Raw genomic sequence first — 17060 nt, 5'->3', positions numbered from 1 at the left:
AGCATCCTGCTAGCTAACCTCGGCTCGGCGGCGCGCAGGAGGTCGAAATCTCATCATGTAAACAAAACAACAGCGTCGCAGCATGTCTTCAGCCCCTCCGTGACCCCTGATCCCACACTGCAGGCCTGTATGAACCAGAGCTCTCAGGAATCCTTCAGGTTGGTGAAACAGTGTTTTCATCACAGTTTTATTTTTGATTTCACGTTTTCACCGCCTGTTTCACCTCCTGGTGAGACTGCAGGCTCCGTCTGGAGTCGGCGGAGTCAGAACAAAGAGTGTGGCTGCTCCACTTTCCTCCCCGTCAGCCTTTGATCAGGAGCCTGGCTGTTTAATTCAGCCAATCGCCTCGCTGCAGACGTAAATACCCCACCCCTGTGCGAGCGCCGGTGTTTCAAAGGGGAGCCCCGACGGCCCCCGGAGCTCCGACGTGTCTGGGGGGCGGGGGTTAATGAGCTGAGCTGCTTCCTTCACACGTCTCCGTCACTCAGACTGACGGATCAAAGCATCAGATCGAACATAAAGTGGCTGTTGTCAGAATCTGGTCTGTTCAGGTCCAGATTCAGAGCCTGGTTCAGCTTCAGGCTCTGTCGTTTCCCTCTGAGAGGATCTCGGTTTGTCCTGGACTGAGTTTCCCCCCGGTGCAGTGTGATGTGGGAACTAAAGAGTCCAGTAATGCCCGTAATCCCAGAGAACCCAGACCTGCTCAGGAGGCGGATCTGAACCAATCGTGTGTGTTCAGGGAACTGGAGGGAAGAACCCGGAGTGTTGCTTCACTCCTACCTGCTGACCTCCTTTCTCCGCCCGACAGACTGAACCGTCGCTCTCTCTCCGTCCCCGATGCTGCAGATCCACGTGTCCCAGCTTGTCCCTTTGTTGTCGTCATCCCCACACACACACACACACAAACACACAATCACACACACACACAGTACAGCTCAGAAGCCTGTTTACTATACCATTTCCTAGAATCTTGTGTTCATGGAGTGACTGCTGCTGGGTGTTTGAAGAACTGGCTGATTTCTCCGTGACCTGATCTCGTGTTTAACATCCCTCTGTGTGTGAAAGTTGTGTAACCGTTGTGTGGATTTCACTCTCTCGCTGAGCGTGATCTCCTGTCACAACAAGCATCGCTGCGTGTTCCAGCAGCCGGCGCTCTGCAGGACAAACGGGTTATTTCAACATCCATGTTCAAGGTTTCAAAGGTCAAAAAGCAGCCAGAAACACCCAGAATATCATGATTAAAAAAACACTTCAGCGTCTCCTGCTCCTAGCTGGTTGAGTCCTGTATTACCGCTTTGAGCCACCAGGTGGTGTATGGAGTCGTTGTCCATCCTGTGCCCTCTGTTGATCCATATCATCAGGCCTTCTGCTCCCTGGACAGATGTGTTTGGTTCTTTTATCCCACTGTGTTTGTGGTGACACACACACACACACACACACACACACACACACACACACACCCTTCTGAGGTGAGCGAGCAGGGCAGCTGCTCATTGTTCCCTGGGCGGCGGTGAATGGCGGTGAGTGCAGCCGGAGGTGGAACAATGTGTGTGGAGGGAAAGTGCTGCTGACGGAGTGAAAGGAGGCGACAGCAGGAGGCGGAGAGCCGCAGAATGGATGGAACACACACTCTTTTTTCTTTTTTTTTATTTCCTCGAGGTCGTGCAGCTGCTGCTGGACTCCAGACTGATCCCAGTGTGCAACCACTGGCCTTAATCTGTGCTGGAACACACACACACACACACACACACACACACGGGGAAATGCGATTGAAAAGAATCCATCAGAAAATAATTCCTCTTGATTTGAAGCCAGACTCTCTCAGATTGAATTTTTCATCTTTTGATTAAAGGCCCACCTGCACATCTTCTCAATCCCTCTATATATATGTATTTATTTATGTGTTTCATAAACCTCTTACTGCTTCCTGCTCTGCTCCGCCTCTGAAACGTGCAGTAAACCCTCACTGTATGGCTAAAGAGGAATCCAGGATGGATGCATCCTGCTTTTATTTTGGTAAAACGCTCCACTTCTGGTGCTGACGGTCCCGTCTCCGCCCGCTCCCCAGACTACCAGCGGCTCATGACGGTGGCGGAGGGCATCACCACGCTGCTCTTCCCCTTCCAGTGGCAGCACGTCTACGTGCCCATCCTGCCGGCCTCGCTGCTGCACTTCCTGGACGCCCCCGTCCCCTACCTGATGGGCCTGCAGTCCAAAGACGGGACGGACCGCTCCAAGCTGGAGCTCCCCCAGGAGGTACGGCCGTCTTCAAAAGCCTTAAACCGTTGGGAAACCACAGGGAGCCCGTCTGGGCCCCGAGCGATGGCTGGAAGTTTTCCTCACATGTGTCAAAGTCTTCATTACTGCCCTGTAGGATGTGTCCTTGATCAAGGACACACACAGTAAGGCAGACCAGCAGGCTCCTGGTCACAGTCAGAGGAATTTCAAAATAAATCACCTCTCTGTTTCCAACACCAGCAGGAAGACATCCAGCTGAGCTTCAGTCAGGAGGAAGTGTGAGTGGCCCCAGCAGGGAAGCTCCGCTGAGACGGATTCCTCCCAGAGTTTCCTCATTAGCCGTGACCGTGAGCTGGTCTTTTCTGGTTTATACTGGTTTGTTCTGACTTGTTCTGGCTTGTTCTGGTTTATTCTGGTCTGTTCTGGCTTGTTCTGGTCTGTTCTGGTTTATTGAACTGGTCTGCTCTGGTTTGTTCTGGCTTGTTCTGGTCTGTTCTGGTTTATTTTGGTTTGTTCTGGTTTATACTGGTCTGTTCTGGCTTGTTCTGGTTTATTTTGGTTTGTTCTGGTTTATACTGGTCTGTTCTGGCTTGTTCTGGTTTATTTTGGTTTGTTCTGGTTTATACTGGTCTGTTCTGGTTTATACTGGTTTGTTCTGGTTTGTTCTGGACTGAGTGAAGGTTTTCTGTCCATCTCCTGTACGGCTGGATCCCCTTCAGGCTCTTCAGAACTGACATTCACCCCTTCAGGCACTTCAGGGTCATTTAGCTCACATGCATGTTGTTAGACTGTGTACAGAGAAGCTCCTCGCTCAGGGAGAACATGCAGAACACATCCTGTTGTCCCGGTTCAGGCTGGTGTTGCCGTGTCTTGTTTGATTCGAGCGTAGATGCTGTCTGCACCTTTCCTAGAAATGAGGACCTGGTTCCACCTCGGAGGACTGTCAGCTGTAGAACTTTTGGCACTCCTCCAGTCACCCGTCCATTTGACCTTTGACCTCTTGTTCTTGAAGCGTCGATCGACTGACACCATTCCTCTGATGTTTGTTCTGATATGAAATCCATTTTAATTCCCACATGGATGTTACCTGATCAGCTCCAACCGGCTGTCGGTGGCCCGCTCTGACCCGGGACTTGCTCATGGGCACTCTGGTGATCAGCTCCTGATTGGACAGGTGTCCTGCAGTCTGTCCCACAGAGAGTGTGGTTCAGGATGAGTTCTGTCTCAGTGGCTCCCTTCTCCTGCACAAGCTGACCTCCAGGCAAATCCAGAATCCAGACCGGAGTGATCCCACTGTGTGTGTGTGTGTGTGTGTGTGTGTGTGTGTGTTCATGTGTTAAATCCAGATAAGTCTCTAACAAAGCGGAGCGTTGCGACTCGCCAGCTTCCGGCTCTGCCTACATTCCCGTTTCAGTTTGACAGAGTGTCTTTGGACAGTTCTCTGGGTTCTACTCAGCCGTCCTCAGCATGAAACCACGTACAGACGGACGTACATGTGAAACATTCAGGACCGAGATTTACACAAACGGGACCTGAAGGTCGTCACTGCTGGAGTTCTGTTTCCTGATGTCTTTCTACGACTGTCACTTGATTTTCAGAGCTGCGGCCACTGGAGATCAACAGCTGGGCATTATCCTGAACACACACACACACACACACACACACACACACACACACACACACACGTGGGGATGGGATTAGAGTGGCTGCGGTTTAATCCCCGGTGTGGGTGTGACACTAACTCCATTATGGCAGATTTCGGTTGACCTGAGGAAAGGTCATGACCCGGCACCTCCCGGCCTCCATCTGAGGGTTTCATCAGTACTGGAATAAAGAGGGCGGCGTAGTGTGTGACGCGGCGGTGTGTGTGTGTGTGTGTCCAGGCCAACCTGTGCTTCGTGGATATTGATAACCACTTCATCGAGCTGCCGGAGGACTTCCCGCAGTTCCCCAACAAGCCGGAGCTGATCCGGGAGCTGAGCGACGTGCTGCTGAGCTTCGGCGTCTCCGCCGCGCCTGGCGCCCCCCCCGCGGACCCGCCCCGGCCCGGGCAGCGCCCCGTCCACCCCGGGCCGGGAGCGCCGCGCCGCCGTGGCGCTGCGCCAGCTGGAGGACGACGGCCGCAACGGCAACCTGGCGGGGGAGGAGCTGGCGGTGCTGGAGCTGCTGCAGGGGAACGCCACCCTGGAGAGGCTGCAGGCGCTCACCCGGCGCACCGGCGTGACGGTGGCGCGCGTGGACGCCCTGCGGGCCGGGGTCACGGCGCACGGACCCGAGGGCCCGGCCGGGCGCCCGGCGGCGGCGGTGGAGGAGGACGAGCTGAGGAACGCCAAGCTCAACGTCCAGCTGAGGGAGGTGTTCGCCAGCCGCTTCGCCACCATGTTCGCCGACTACGAGGCCTTCGTCATCCAGAGCGCCAACGACCTGGAGTCCTGGCTCAACAACCGCGAGCAGATGCACAACTTCGACAAGGTCAGGTCCGGGTGGCACCGGACAGGAAGTCAGCTCAAGACCAGAGGACCGGGTCCCTGGATCCATCCTGAAACCTGTCACTTCCTGTCCCCTTCAGGCGTCCTTCCTGTCGGACCAGCCGGAGCCCTACCTCCCCTTCCTGTCCCACTTCATCGAGACCCAGATGTTCGCCACCTTCATCGACAACAAGATCATGTCCCAGTGGGAGGAGAAGGAGCCGCTGCTGCACGTCTTCGACGCCCGCATCGACAAGGCGCGTCTCTACAACGTCCGGGCGCCGAGCCACCGGTCCTCCACCTACCAGCGCTGCTCCAACCTGAAGGAGGCCGGTAAGCTCCGCCCCCGTCTGCACCAGTGTGACGGTCCTGGCATCGTGTCAGGAGTCCATTAGCCGAGCTGTACTCAAACACAAACACTCCTCCTCCTCCTCCTCCTACTCCTCTTCCTCTTCCTCTTCCTCTTCCTCTTCCTCTTCCTCTTCCTCTTCCTCTTCCTCCTCCTCCTCCTCTTCCTCCTCCTCCTCCTCCTCCATCTCTCTGACACCAGCTCAACTCTTTCCTCTCTGCTCTGGTGGTTTCCTCACCTCGTCTTTCCTCAGAAGTTCACCTTCGTGAAGCTTTTTAATTGAAGAAATGTCGTTATTTACCCCTAAGGGGCCCGTTAGAAAACAGAACAAGAGAAAGAAAACAACAGAAAAGTCTACGTACAGCTCCAGACCCGCTGCCGGGAACAGGATGAGGCAGTATAGTCCATATGAAACACTCGGTGAAACAGCAGGACGCCAATTTTCACCTGCACTCTTCAAAACAATCACACGGTTTGAGGTTTGAGGTTGGTTATTTGGATCATCAGTGAGGCTCGGCGCATGAAATCTGTCAGCGCCTTGACCCGCTGCCGGGCGCCAGTGGAGCTCATGGAGCTTGCACCCGTCAATTACCCGGCCTTCCAGTGGCGACTCGCTCCGGTGCTCCGGCTCGCCGCCCCTCATTGCCAAGCCAAAAGCCGGAGAGGTGGAGAAGTGGATCTGACAGGACAATAGCCCCCCCCCCGCCCCCCCCCCTCCGCTGAGCACGTGTGACCTTCTGACCTCTACCTGCAGCCCAGGCGGTGGAGCAGCGGCTGATGAAGATTGACCACACCGCCATCCTCCCCCACCTGCTAGACATGAAGATCGGCCAGGGCCGCTACCAGCAGGGCTTCTTCCCCCGGCTGCAGGCCGACGTGCTCAACACGGGGCCCAGCAACAAGTGAGTCCTCCTCCAACACACACACACACACACACACACACACACACACACACACACACACACTCATCTCCATGATGGCCGACCGCCCTTCTGGTCTGCAGGTGGTCTCACAGGACGGCGACCGCCCAGCGGAGGAAAGACCGCCACCGGCAGCAGACGGAGCACCTGAGCCTGGACAACGACCTGAAGGAGGTAGGAACCCCGCCCCCGACCCCGCCCCCGACTCCGCCCCCTTCTCCCCCGCCCTCCCACCATCTCATGCCCTTCTTCATCTGCTCTTCCTCTTCTTCCTGAGTTCTCGTCTCCATCCGCTGTGTTCGCTCTTCATGTGCATGCTGCCGTCTCTTTTTTTTCCTCCTCCATCATCTTCCTCGTGCACGGATCGCCCTCCTCTTCCTCCTCCACCTCCTCCTCCAGCAGCAGGTGGAGGGCTGCCAGGTCCTGCAGAACTCCATGGCATTCTGGGAGTGGGACGATACGTCCCCCCCGCCTGTCAGGCCCCCCAAAAAGTCCGCCTCCGCGTCCTGTCTGGTAGGTGCAGGAGCTGCATGCGCCTGCAGACTGATCGCCCAACACACACACACACACACACACACACACACACACACACACACACACAGTGTGAAGATCACCTGGTTTTAATGAGGACTTGATCACTGCCCTGCTTTCACTCTTAAAAAACTCAAAGAATTACAGCAGTTAATTTAAATTCAACCGAGTAACGCAGAATTCACAGACATCGGTTGAAATTAAATTAATTTTTGAAATTGCAGCAGTGCTTTATTTTCCGTGTGTTTACATGGGACTTTTTATTCCTCTAAAAATCCAAATAAAGCCTAAAATGACCTTGTAAATGCATGAAACTGAACTCAAAGCAGAATTATATGCTAATTGGGCGCGACTTCATTCTGCTCTTTCTGCGCATGCTCCGTCGTGATGACGCAGATTTCCAAGATGGCGGCCCACGGTTAGCGGTTCGACTCGACTGGAGACGATTTATTTAACGGCAGTTTTAGAAGAATTGGAAGTAATGAAACGAGCGGATCGTCGGGCGCTTAACAACGCGGATATTTTCAAAGCTGCAGCGTCAAAAGTTATTTGAGAAAGAAAGACAAGAAAACTGTTTACTTCCGGGAGTCGTCAGTACGTCACGGTCGGCCCGTCCAATCAGAACGCTTCACAGACTCAGGCGCGAGAGAGGACTTTTTCCCGTGTAAACACCAAGCTCATGAATATAATTCTGAATTACTTAATTCAAAATAAACCAGTTCTGAATTATAAACGCCCTGTAACCACACTCATCATGGGCTCCTCCCCCTCCTCCATCGATGACCGTAAATCCACGTCCTCTCAGCCGGTAGCAAAGCTTTATTTTAATCTTTTTCTCCCCAGAAATACATGCAGGAGGCCCGCGGCCTGGGGAAGAGCGTCCGGCAGCCCAAGCTGTCCGACCTGTCGCCCGCCGTCATCGCCCAGACCAACTGGAAGTTCGTGGAGGGGCTGCTGAAGGAGTGCCGCATGAAGGTGAGGAGCAGATTCCTGGAGACCGAGTTTAGCAGCATCAAGCCCATTTTCTGCTCCAGCTGACAGATCAATGATGTGATCATTCTGATGTTCAAACTTTGCTTTTGTGTCTGATGTGTCTGATTTTTGGGTGAAGCTTTTACATTATCACAATTCTTAAAATCTAATTGGATGAATAAAGGAGCTAAATGACAGAAATGTGCTTGTATTTCTAAAGGTTTTGTCAGATAAATTAATAAATACAATTATCGATTTAATCCAAACTAATATTTCAAACCCAAAGCTCTGAATTAACTCATCATGAGGCGTTTTTATGGTGAGGTTCAACCAGAGCGTGGCAGCAGTCATATGTGTTATTTTACATGAAATACTGAGGAGAATAATGAAAAAATAAAAAGGTTTTATGGTCCTGATATTAAAAGCTAAAAGTATGAAGATCAAAAGTAATGTTCTCCTGAAAACACTTTAAATCCAGGAACAGAGAAAAGTTTGAATTTCGTCACGTGCTGTTCTGATTGAAGACGATCTTTCAGTATTTTAGGACGTTATCAGCTTCATTACATTCAAAACGATCAGTTGTGAACATTATTAATGAAAATGCATTCACCTGCAAAACGTTGGATGGTTCAAATCCCACATCAGTGTTTCCTGATGAGACACTGCTCCACTTCAGTTAGAAGATTCAGATAAAGACAGTTTCCTGCAGTAAACTGGTGATTTTGTGTGTTGATTTGAAGTTCACAAATGATGCAATAAATCACAATTAATTGTGGTCAGAGTTGTGATTAATTAGTTTTAATTTATTTATTGCTGCCTTTCAGGATCCTGCTTTTCTTTTTTTTGTAAAAAAAAAAAAGTGCAAACAGGCAGGAAGCAGGGCGGCTAAAGCTTCAGGACCTCATGATGGTTTCGTCTTCTAAAAAAAAAAAAAGTAGAATTCCATTTATTCATTTCTTACTTTTGCAGAGGGTTTGATTTGTATCGATGTTGCTGTTTCAGTAAACTCCTGTTTACCGCCTCAGCATTAGCCCGTTAGCGTCCTGTAGCTAGCTCCCCCGTCGCGCGCCGCCTCACCCTCCCCCCTCCACCCCTGTGCGTCCAGACGAAGCGCATGCTGGTGGAGAAGATGGGCCGGGAGGCGGTGGAGCTGGGCCACGGCGAGGCCACCATCACCGGCCTGGAGGAGAACACGCTGATCGCCAGCCTGTGTGACCTGCTGGAGCGCATCTGGAGCCACGGCCTGCAGGTCAAGCAGGTCAGGACTGGGGCGGGGCAGGGTGGGGTGGGCGGGGCGAAGCGGGCAGGGCGGGGCGAGGCTGAATCCATCTCCATGTATCATCACTGCTCATAACCTCTTCACTCTCTGACCCGTCAGGGGAAGTCGGCCCTCTGGTCCCACCTCCTGCACTACCAGGCCCGCCTGGAGAAGCTGGAGCAGCAGCAGCAGCAGCAGTCGCCAGGTCAAACACACAACACACAACCAGGAAGTGGTGAAAAGATCAATCTGCTCAACGACTAGCCCTGGCTCAGCCAGTCAGCCGGCGCAGTGTGGGGGTGTTTTCTATAGGAAGGCACTAGGATCCTTGATCTGTGTATAAAGTGTGACAGTTGTGTGTTTGAGAGAAGAACACACACACACACACACACACTCTAAACTCTGCAACATTTCTCAATTGTCTCCAACGTTTCTTCCACAGTGTCTCAGGTTCCTGAGAGGAGGAAGTCAGACTGCTCCGTAGCAATGCCTTTCCTGAGAGTGTCTCTGCTGCAGGACATGAGGTACACATCCTCCCATCCTCCACCCATCATCCTCCACCCACCCATCCATCCATCCATCCATCCATCCATCCATCCATCCATCCATCCATCCATCCTCCACCCATCCATCTATCCATCCTCCCATCCTCCACCCGTCATCCACCCATCCATCCACCCATCCATCCATCCCTCCATCCATCATCCATCCATCCATCCATCCATCATTCATCCATCCATCCATCCATACATCCCTCCACCCATCCATCCATCCACCCGGGGCTGGGTCGCGGGGGCAGCAGTCTCAGCAGGGATGCCCAGACTTCCCTGTCCCCAGACACTTCCTCCAGCTCCTCTGGGAGGATCCCAAGGCGTTCCCAGGCCAGCCGAGAGACATAGTCTCTCCAGCGTGTCCTGGGTCTTCCCCGGGGTCTCCTCCCAGTGGGACATGCCCGGAACTCCTCCCCAGGGAGGCGTCCAGGAGGGATCCTAAACAGATGTCCGAGCCACCTCAGCTGGTTCCTCTCGATGTGGAGGAGTAGCGGCTCTACTCCGAGCTCCTCCCTGGTGACTGAGCTCCTCCCCCTATCTCTAAGGGAGCGCCCAGCCCCCCTATGGAGGAAGCTCATTTCGGCCGATCCATCCATCATCCATCCATCCATCCATCCATCATCCATCCCTCCACCCATCCATCCATCCATCATTCATCCATCCATCCTCCCATCCTCCACCCATCATCCACCCATCCATCATCTATCCATCCATCCTTCCATCCTTCCCACCGTGCCCTCTGCTCTGCTCTCCTCTGCAGACACATCCAGAACATGTCGGTGATCAAGACGGACGTGGGCCGGGCCCGGGCCTGGATCCGCCTGTCCCTGGAGAAGAAGCTGCTGTCGCAGCACCTCAAGCAGCTGCTGACCAGGCCGGGCCTGACCAGGTGAGCCCGGAGCGCCGCCCGCCGCCCGCCGCCCGCCCTGCAGCGCTGCTCTGGGTTTCTGCAGCTGCTTCAGTCTCTCAGAGGGAAATGTTGTAGTTCCAGTCATTCTAACAGACGTTGTGCTGCGGCGCCTGCGCTGCCCCCTGTCTGCAGGAAGCTGTATAAGCGCTACGCCTTCCTGCGCTGCGAGGAGGAGAAGGAGCAGTTCCTCTTCCACCTGCTGTCCCTCAACGCCGTCGACTACTTCTGCTTCACCAGCGTCTTCACCACCATCAGTGAGTTCACCCGCCGCCCTGTCCCGGCCGGAGCCGTCCTGTTGTTCAACGCGTGGCTCTCTGCCCCGCAGTGGTCCCCTACAGGGTGGTCATCATCCCCATCAAGAAGCTGAGCAACGCCATGACCACCTCCAACCCCTGGGTGTGTGTGTCGGGGGAGCTGGGCGACTCGGGCATCATGCAGATCCCCAAGAACGTCCTGGAGATGGCCTTCGACGTGAGTGCATGACCTTTGACCCTCAGGGTGGAGTGCTGGCTCACACTGAAAACATGTTGAGTTTCCTAAAGTTTTTACACTGCTTTGGGGTGGAAAGTTTGATTTGAAGTTTAAAGTGTAAAAAGTAAATCTTTGCTGCGACATTTAGAGAGTTCTCACTGCTGCACAGCTGCCGTTGACTTTTTATATTCAGAAATATACTGAAGGAGCAACCAGGAAGCTTCTGAAATGAGATCTGAAAAAAGCTGATGAGCAAAGAAATATAAGATATAAAACTGTAAAACATCTTCTCCTCATGGAAAGTCCACACTGAACAATATAAAACCTCAGTTGCAGGTTAAAAACCTTTATTCTCACAGAATAAATCGGTAGAATTAAATGTCCAGTAAAAGTCTTCCAGTTTTCCAAACAAAGCGCTCCAGTGTCGTCCTTCCCTTTAAGAGCCAGCTGCACACAGCTCTGAAATAAAACAAGTTTAAACTTCAGAGGAGTTTTAAAACCCTGAATGAATCTGAATTATCCTGCCTGGAGAGATTCCAGAGGCTCACTGCTGCCACCCAGTGCTCAGAAGTGGAACTGTGTGTTTACTGCAGTGATGAGTTAAAATTCTCGTGTCCAACATCATCAAACAACATTCAGGCAGAAATGGTTCTTCACACACTGACTTCTTTTGTCTTACTCCACACACACACACACACACACACACACACACACACACACACACACACACACACTCACACTCTGCACGTCTGCATGCTGCATGTTGTTGTTTGTTTCTGTGTCCTTCCTGTTTTCTCGTCCGCTCCTTGTGTCTCATTAAATGTCTCGTTCTCCCTCAGTCTGCATTCAGGCCTCACACACACGTCTCCGCCATGTTTCAGGTTGGATGAAGCCCCATCACTCCCTCTGTACCCCATATCACTCCCTCTGTACGCCCATATCACTCCCTCTGTACCCGATATCACCCCTCTGTAGACCCCATATCACTCCCTCTGTACCCCATATCACTCCCTCTGTACGCCCATATCACTCCCTCTGTACCCCATATCACCCCTCTGTACCCCCATATCACCCCTCTGTACCCCCATATCACCCCTCTGTACCCCCATATCACCCCTCTGTACCCCATATCACCCCTCTGTACCCACATATCACCCCTCTGTACCCCCATATCACCCCTCTGTACCCCATATCACCCCCTCTGTACCCCATATCACCCCTCTGTACCCCCATATCACCCCTCTGTACCCCATATCACCAATCTGTACCCCCATATCACCCCTCTGTACCCCCATATCACCCCCTCTGTACCCCATATCACCGATCTGTACCCCCATATCACCCCTCTGTACCCCCATATCACCCCTCTGTACCCACATATCACCCCCTCTGTACCCCATATCACCCCTCTGTACCCCATATCACCCCTCTGTACCCCCATATCACCCCTCTGTACCCCATATCACCCCTCTGTACCCCCATATCACCCCTCTGTACCCCATATCACCCCTCTGTACCCCCATATCACCCTCTGTACCCCCATATCACCCCTCTGTACCCCCATATCACCCCTCACCCCTCTGTACCCCATATCACCCCTCTGTACCCCCATATCACCCCTCTGTACCCCATATCACCCCTCTGTACCCCCATATCACCCCTCTGTACCCCATATCACCCCTCTGTACCCCCATATCACCCCTCTGTACCCCCATATCACCCCTCTGTACCCCATATCACCCCTCTGTACCCACATATCACCCCCTCTGTACCCCATATCACCCCTCTGTACCCCATATCACCCCTCTGTACCCCATATCACCCCTCTGTACCCCATATCACCCCTCTGTACCCACATATCACCCCTCTGTACCCCATATCACCCCTCTGTACCCCATATCACCCCTCTGTACCCCCATATCACCCCTCTGTACCCCATATCACCCCTCTGTACCCCCATATCACCCCTCTGTACCCCATATCACCCCTCTGTACCCCCATATCACCCCTCTGTACCCCCATATCACCCCTCTGTACCCCATATCACCCCTCTGTACCCCATATCACCCCTCTGTACCCACATATCACCCCTCTGTACCCCCATATCACCCGTCTGTACCCACATATCACCCCCTCTGTACCCCATATCACCCCTCTGTACCCCCATATCACCCCTCTGTACCCCATATCACCCCTCTGTACCCCCATATCACCCCTCTGTACCCCCATATCACCCCTCTGTACCCACATATCACCCCCTCTGTACCCCATATCACCCCTCTGTACCCCATATCACTCCTCTGTACCCACATATCACCCCTCTGTACCCCCATATCACCCGTCTGTACCCACATATCACCCCCTCTGTACCCCATATCACCCCTCTGTACCCCATATCACCCCTCTGTACCCACATATCACCCCTCTGTACCCCCATATCACCCGTCTGTACCCACATATCACCCCCTCTGTACCCCATATCACCCCCTCTGTACCCCATATCACCCCTCTGTACCCCATATCACCCCTCTGTACCCCCATATCACCCCTCTGTACCCCATATCACCCCTCTGTACCCCCATATCACCCCTCTGTACCCCATATCACCCCTCTGTACCCCCATATCACCCCTCTGTACCCCCGATCATTGAGTCAGTTTCTAATCAGACCCTTGTCAGCCGCTCATCCTGACCATGGTCTCTCTCTCGCTCTCTCTTTCTGTCTCTCCCCCCCCTCTCTCTCTGTCTCTCTCTCTCTCCCCCTCTCTCCCCCCCCCTCTCTCTGTCTCTCTCTCTCCCCCGTCTCTCTCTGTCTCTCTCTCTCCCCTCTCTCTCTCTCCCCCCCCCCTCTCTCTCTCTCTCCTTCTCTCCCCCTCTCCCCCCCCCCTCTCTGTGTCTCTCTCTCCCCGTCTCTCTCGGTCTCTCTCTCCCCCTCTCCCCCCCCCCCCCCTGTCTCTCTCTCTCCCCGTCTCCCCCTCCCCCCCCCCCCTCTCTCTCTCTCTCTCTCTCTCTCTCAGTGTCAGAACCTGGGTCGGCTGACCACGGTGCAGCTGGGCCACGATAACGCCGGCCTGCTGGCCAAGTGGCTGGTGGACTGCGTCCTGGTGCGGAACGAGATCACCGGACACACGTACAGGTGAGCGCGGCCCCGGGGCCCGGCCCTCTGTTCGATCCCCCGCCGGCCCGGCCCCCCGGGGTCACTCACGGCGGCGGCCCCCCGCAGGTTCCCGTGCGGCCGCTGGCTGGGGAAGGGCGTGGACGACGGCAGCCTGGAGCGCGTCCTGATCGGCGAGCCGGTGGCGTGCGGCCCGGAGGAGGACGGCGGCGGCGGCCGGGGCTGCCGGACCCCCCCGCCGCAGAGGTCCCCCTCCCTGACCCGGCGCGGCAGCGTCACCTCCATGTCCGCCCGGGGATCCAGTCAGTACCCGATCAGAGTGTTCATGGATTGGTTCTAGCGGAGCGCTGACTCGGCGGTTTCCTCCTCAGAACCGACGGCGGCGCAGATCCAGGGCGCCGTCGGAGAGGCGGTCAACACCATCATCAAGCACTTCCACAAGCCGGAGAAGGAGGTCAGAGAGCCACGGCTTTAGCCACACCCTCTGGAGAGTGTTTCCGTCAGTCCTCCTCTCACTCCTGCCCCCCCCCCCCCCCCAGAGAGGCAGCCTGACGGCCCTGCTGTGCGGGGAGAGCGGCCTGGTCTGGGCCCTGGACCAGTTCTTTCACCACGGCTTCCGGTCGGCGCGGCTGTTCCAGAAGCCGGTCTTCGTCTGGGACTTCGTGGGTGAGTGTGGCGCCGGGGCGTCCGCGGCGCGTCCGGCGCTCGCCGCGTCACTTCCTGTCTGCGTCTGTCTCCACAGAGCGCGTCGTGGCGGAGCTCCAGGAGCCCGGCGAGGCCCCGCCCCAAACCCCGCCCCCGGAGCCGCCGCCGCCCCGCCGGTCGCTCTGCCGGTACGTCGACGCCATCAACTCCAGCAGCCGGAGCATCGGGAAGGACGGGAAGTTCCAGCTGCTGGCGTGCCTCGGAGCCCGGGACCGGCTGCTGGCCCGCTGGCTCCCCCTGCTGGCCGGCTGCCCCGCCGCGCCCCGCATGTACGAGGACGCCGCGCTGCTCCGAGACCCGGCCGCCGTCGCCGCGCTGGCCGAGGTCCTGGAGACGCTGCACGACTTCCCCGTCACCCTGGAGGCCTCGCTGGTCAAAGGGATCGACCTCTGACCTCCGACCCCAGGCGGGGTGAACCCGCTGGGACCAGCGGGGCGGCGCCCAGCGGCGCCCGGCCCTCTGTCAGTAGCTACCTCTAGATCGACTCCTCCCCTCCGCCTGGCGTAGAACCTCCAACCCCTCAGCCCAGCTAGCGTTAGCATTAGCCAGCATGTTTTAGTGTGGAGGGAGGAGGGGCCGGCAGGAGGGGGCGGGGCCAGCAGGAGGGGGCGGGGCCAGCAGGAGGGGCGGGGCCAGCAGGAGGACCAGGCGGTTCGATTCACGACTGGAAACTGTTACTTTAGACTCAACTGCAGGACAAACAAGCACAAGTCCGAGGAACAAACCACTGTGGAGGGACACCACACACACACACACACACACACACACACACACACACACACACAAGCTGGACATGAAGAGACACCAAAGACACACTGAACCACCGAGACACTGGAGACCCTCACACTGACCCACGCAAACCTGCTTTACCTTCACTGATCTACACACACACACACACACACACACACACACACACACACACACACACACCAGAGGTGTCATGGCTGCCACCTGTTCAGAGCCTGGTAGGACGAGCCGCTCAGGAATCAGAAGACAGTCTGGGAACAGGCACCCAGTTTCACCACTTTATCTTATTTCGTGGTTTTATTTTTTTTTTTTTAATGAAATATTATTTTGTTTCATTTTATTTTAATTAATTTAATTTTGTTTTGTTTTACTTTTTTAAATTTTATTTTTCTTTCTTACAACAGAGCTGAAAACTAAACTCAGTCTGTCCATCATGGTTACAGTGACTCACTGACGCCACCCAGAGGATGAAACTGGAACTACTCCAATCAACGTTTATTTTATTAAAGCTCCATTTCTGAAGCCCAGCTTGGCTTTATGTTCCAAAAACAGAAAACAGAGAAAACAGCCTGCAGTGCTGGAAAACAAGACATTTCAGTTTGGATCCGTTCTAATGTTGAATACTCTTATTTTGAAGGTTTGCTGAGAGCCTGAAGCCTCTGGTTCCTGTTTTGATGCTCAGTTCTGTGAAGTCTCAGCTAAAACAGGATGATAGTGTGAACATGTTGTCTCTGAATAAGGAGCTTTGTAACTGTGGTCATTAGTTTATGAGAGAGTGAAGGATTAACATTCTACTGAATGTTTCTCTGAAACTTTCCCAGTCGTTCATCTTGCTGTGCAGTGAGACTGATCCTCTGTTTCCCATCGTGGATTAATGTAAACCTGATTCTAGGACGGTTTTTATTTTTAGCTCTGCTTGTCCCTTTTTTAATCATCACATTGAATTTCTGGACTTAAAAAGAAGAAATTCTAGTATTAAAGTGGAATTTTCCTGTTAAATCTTCAGGTTCTGTGAATCCAGCAGGGTCATGTTGGGTGTATTTTATTTTGAAGAGGAGGTTTCTCTGCTGTGGCCCGGCCTCCTTCCTGGTGTAAATACTGTCATTCCTGCATGCTGAAGCAGCCAGAACTGCAGAGCCTCCTCCTCCCTCTGCTGCCAGCACCCAGTCCTCTAACCCAGGACTTTTACTTTGAAAGTCCTGATTCCTTGTATTAATTTATTTTTTTATGAGTCTCTGTGGAGGAACTGGAGACGGACCCACTGTTCCCTCATGTGCAGGACGATCCACTGCTCCACTGCTCGTGCACACTGGACTGGAGGGACTTCTGTGTAGTTTGAATCCGTTGTTGGACGGACGGCTCTGTTCTCATATTTATTATGTCTGTTTCAATAAAAAACATCCTGTGTGTAACTTTTCCCCTTTGCATCGTCTTTGGCAGTTGTTTATTATAATGCGGACTGCTGCATGTGTTTATATTGTGTCAGCTTAACTTCATCAGTGGAGTTCTTGTTTCCGTCTAGTGAACGTTTGTTCTCCATTAGAATAAATTCATTTGAGCTTCAAGCCTCATGCTGCTCTGATGATTTGATCCTTTTTCTAGTTAAAGCACCTATTTGGATGATTTACAACACTTAAAACCAAATTTTTGCATTTTCTTAAAAATAAGAACACAAGTTATTACAAAATGCTCAATAGAGATGTTAAAAAAAATTATTTCAAAAAGGATATATAGAAAACTCGTGTTTTCTATGGAAATGAAAGCATTAGGAAAAAATGTTTTAAAAATGGTATTTTCTTGATGTACTTTTAACATAAGTTAAGCAG

General features: G+C 53.5%; 1 protein-coding gene across 1 annotated transcript in view; it reads left to right on the top strand.

Annotated features, from left to right (window-relative positions):
- Positions 1–16659, top strand: part of dennd5b (DENN/MADD domain containing 5B) — a 34207-nt gene extending 17548 nt beyond the window's left edge. The window contains 19 exon segments of the mRNA XM_030113908.1: positions 2069–2256; positions 4122–4244; positions 4246–4710; positions 4808–5039; positions 5810–5957; positions 6059–6149; positions 6375–6488; positions 7350–7481; positions 8584–8736; positions 8857–8941; positions 9179–9260; positions 10048–10176; positions 10330–10451; positions 10523–10668; positions 13685–13803; positions 13891–14084; positions 14154–14236; positions 14322–14448; positions 14525–16659. Coding sequence (XP_029969768.1) covers positions 2069–2256; positions 4122–4244; positions 4246–4710; positions 4808–5039; positions 5810–5957; positions 6059–6149; positions 6375–6488; positions 7350–7481; positions 8584–8736; positions 8857–8941; positions 9179–9260; positions 10048–10176; positions 10330–10451; positions 10523–10668; positions 13685–13803; positions 13891–14084; positions 14154–14236; positions 14322–14448; positions 14525–14880 — 3089 coding nt within the window. The 3' untranslated portion in view covers positions 14881–16659.
- Positions 16660–17060: the final 401 nt, after the last annotated feature.

Source organism: Salarias fasciatus, chromosome 17, assembly GCF_902148845.1.
Source record: "Salarias fasciatus chromosome 17, fSalaFa1.1, whole genome shotgun sequence".
Classification (NCBI taxonomy): Eukaryota; Metazoa; Chordata; class Actinopteri; order Blenniiformes; family Blenniidae; genus Salarias; species Salarias fasciatus.
This window is presented reverse-complemented; position numbering and strand designations above follow the sequence as displayed.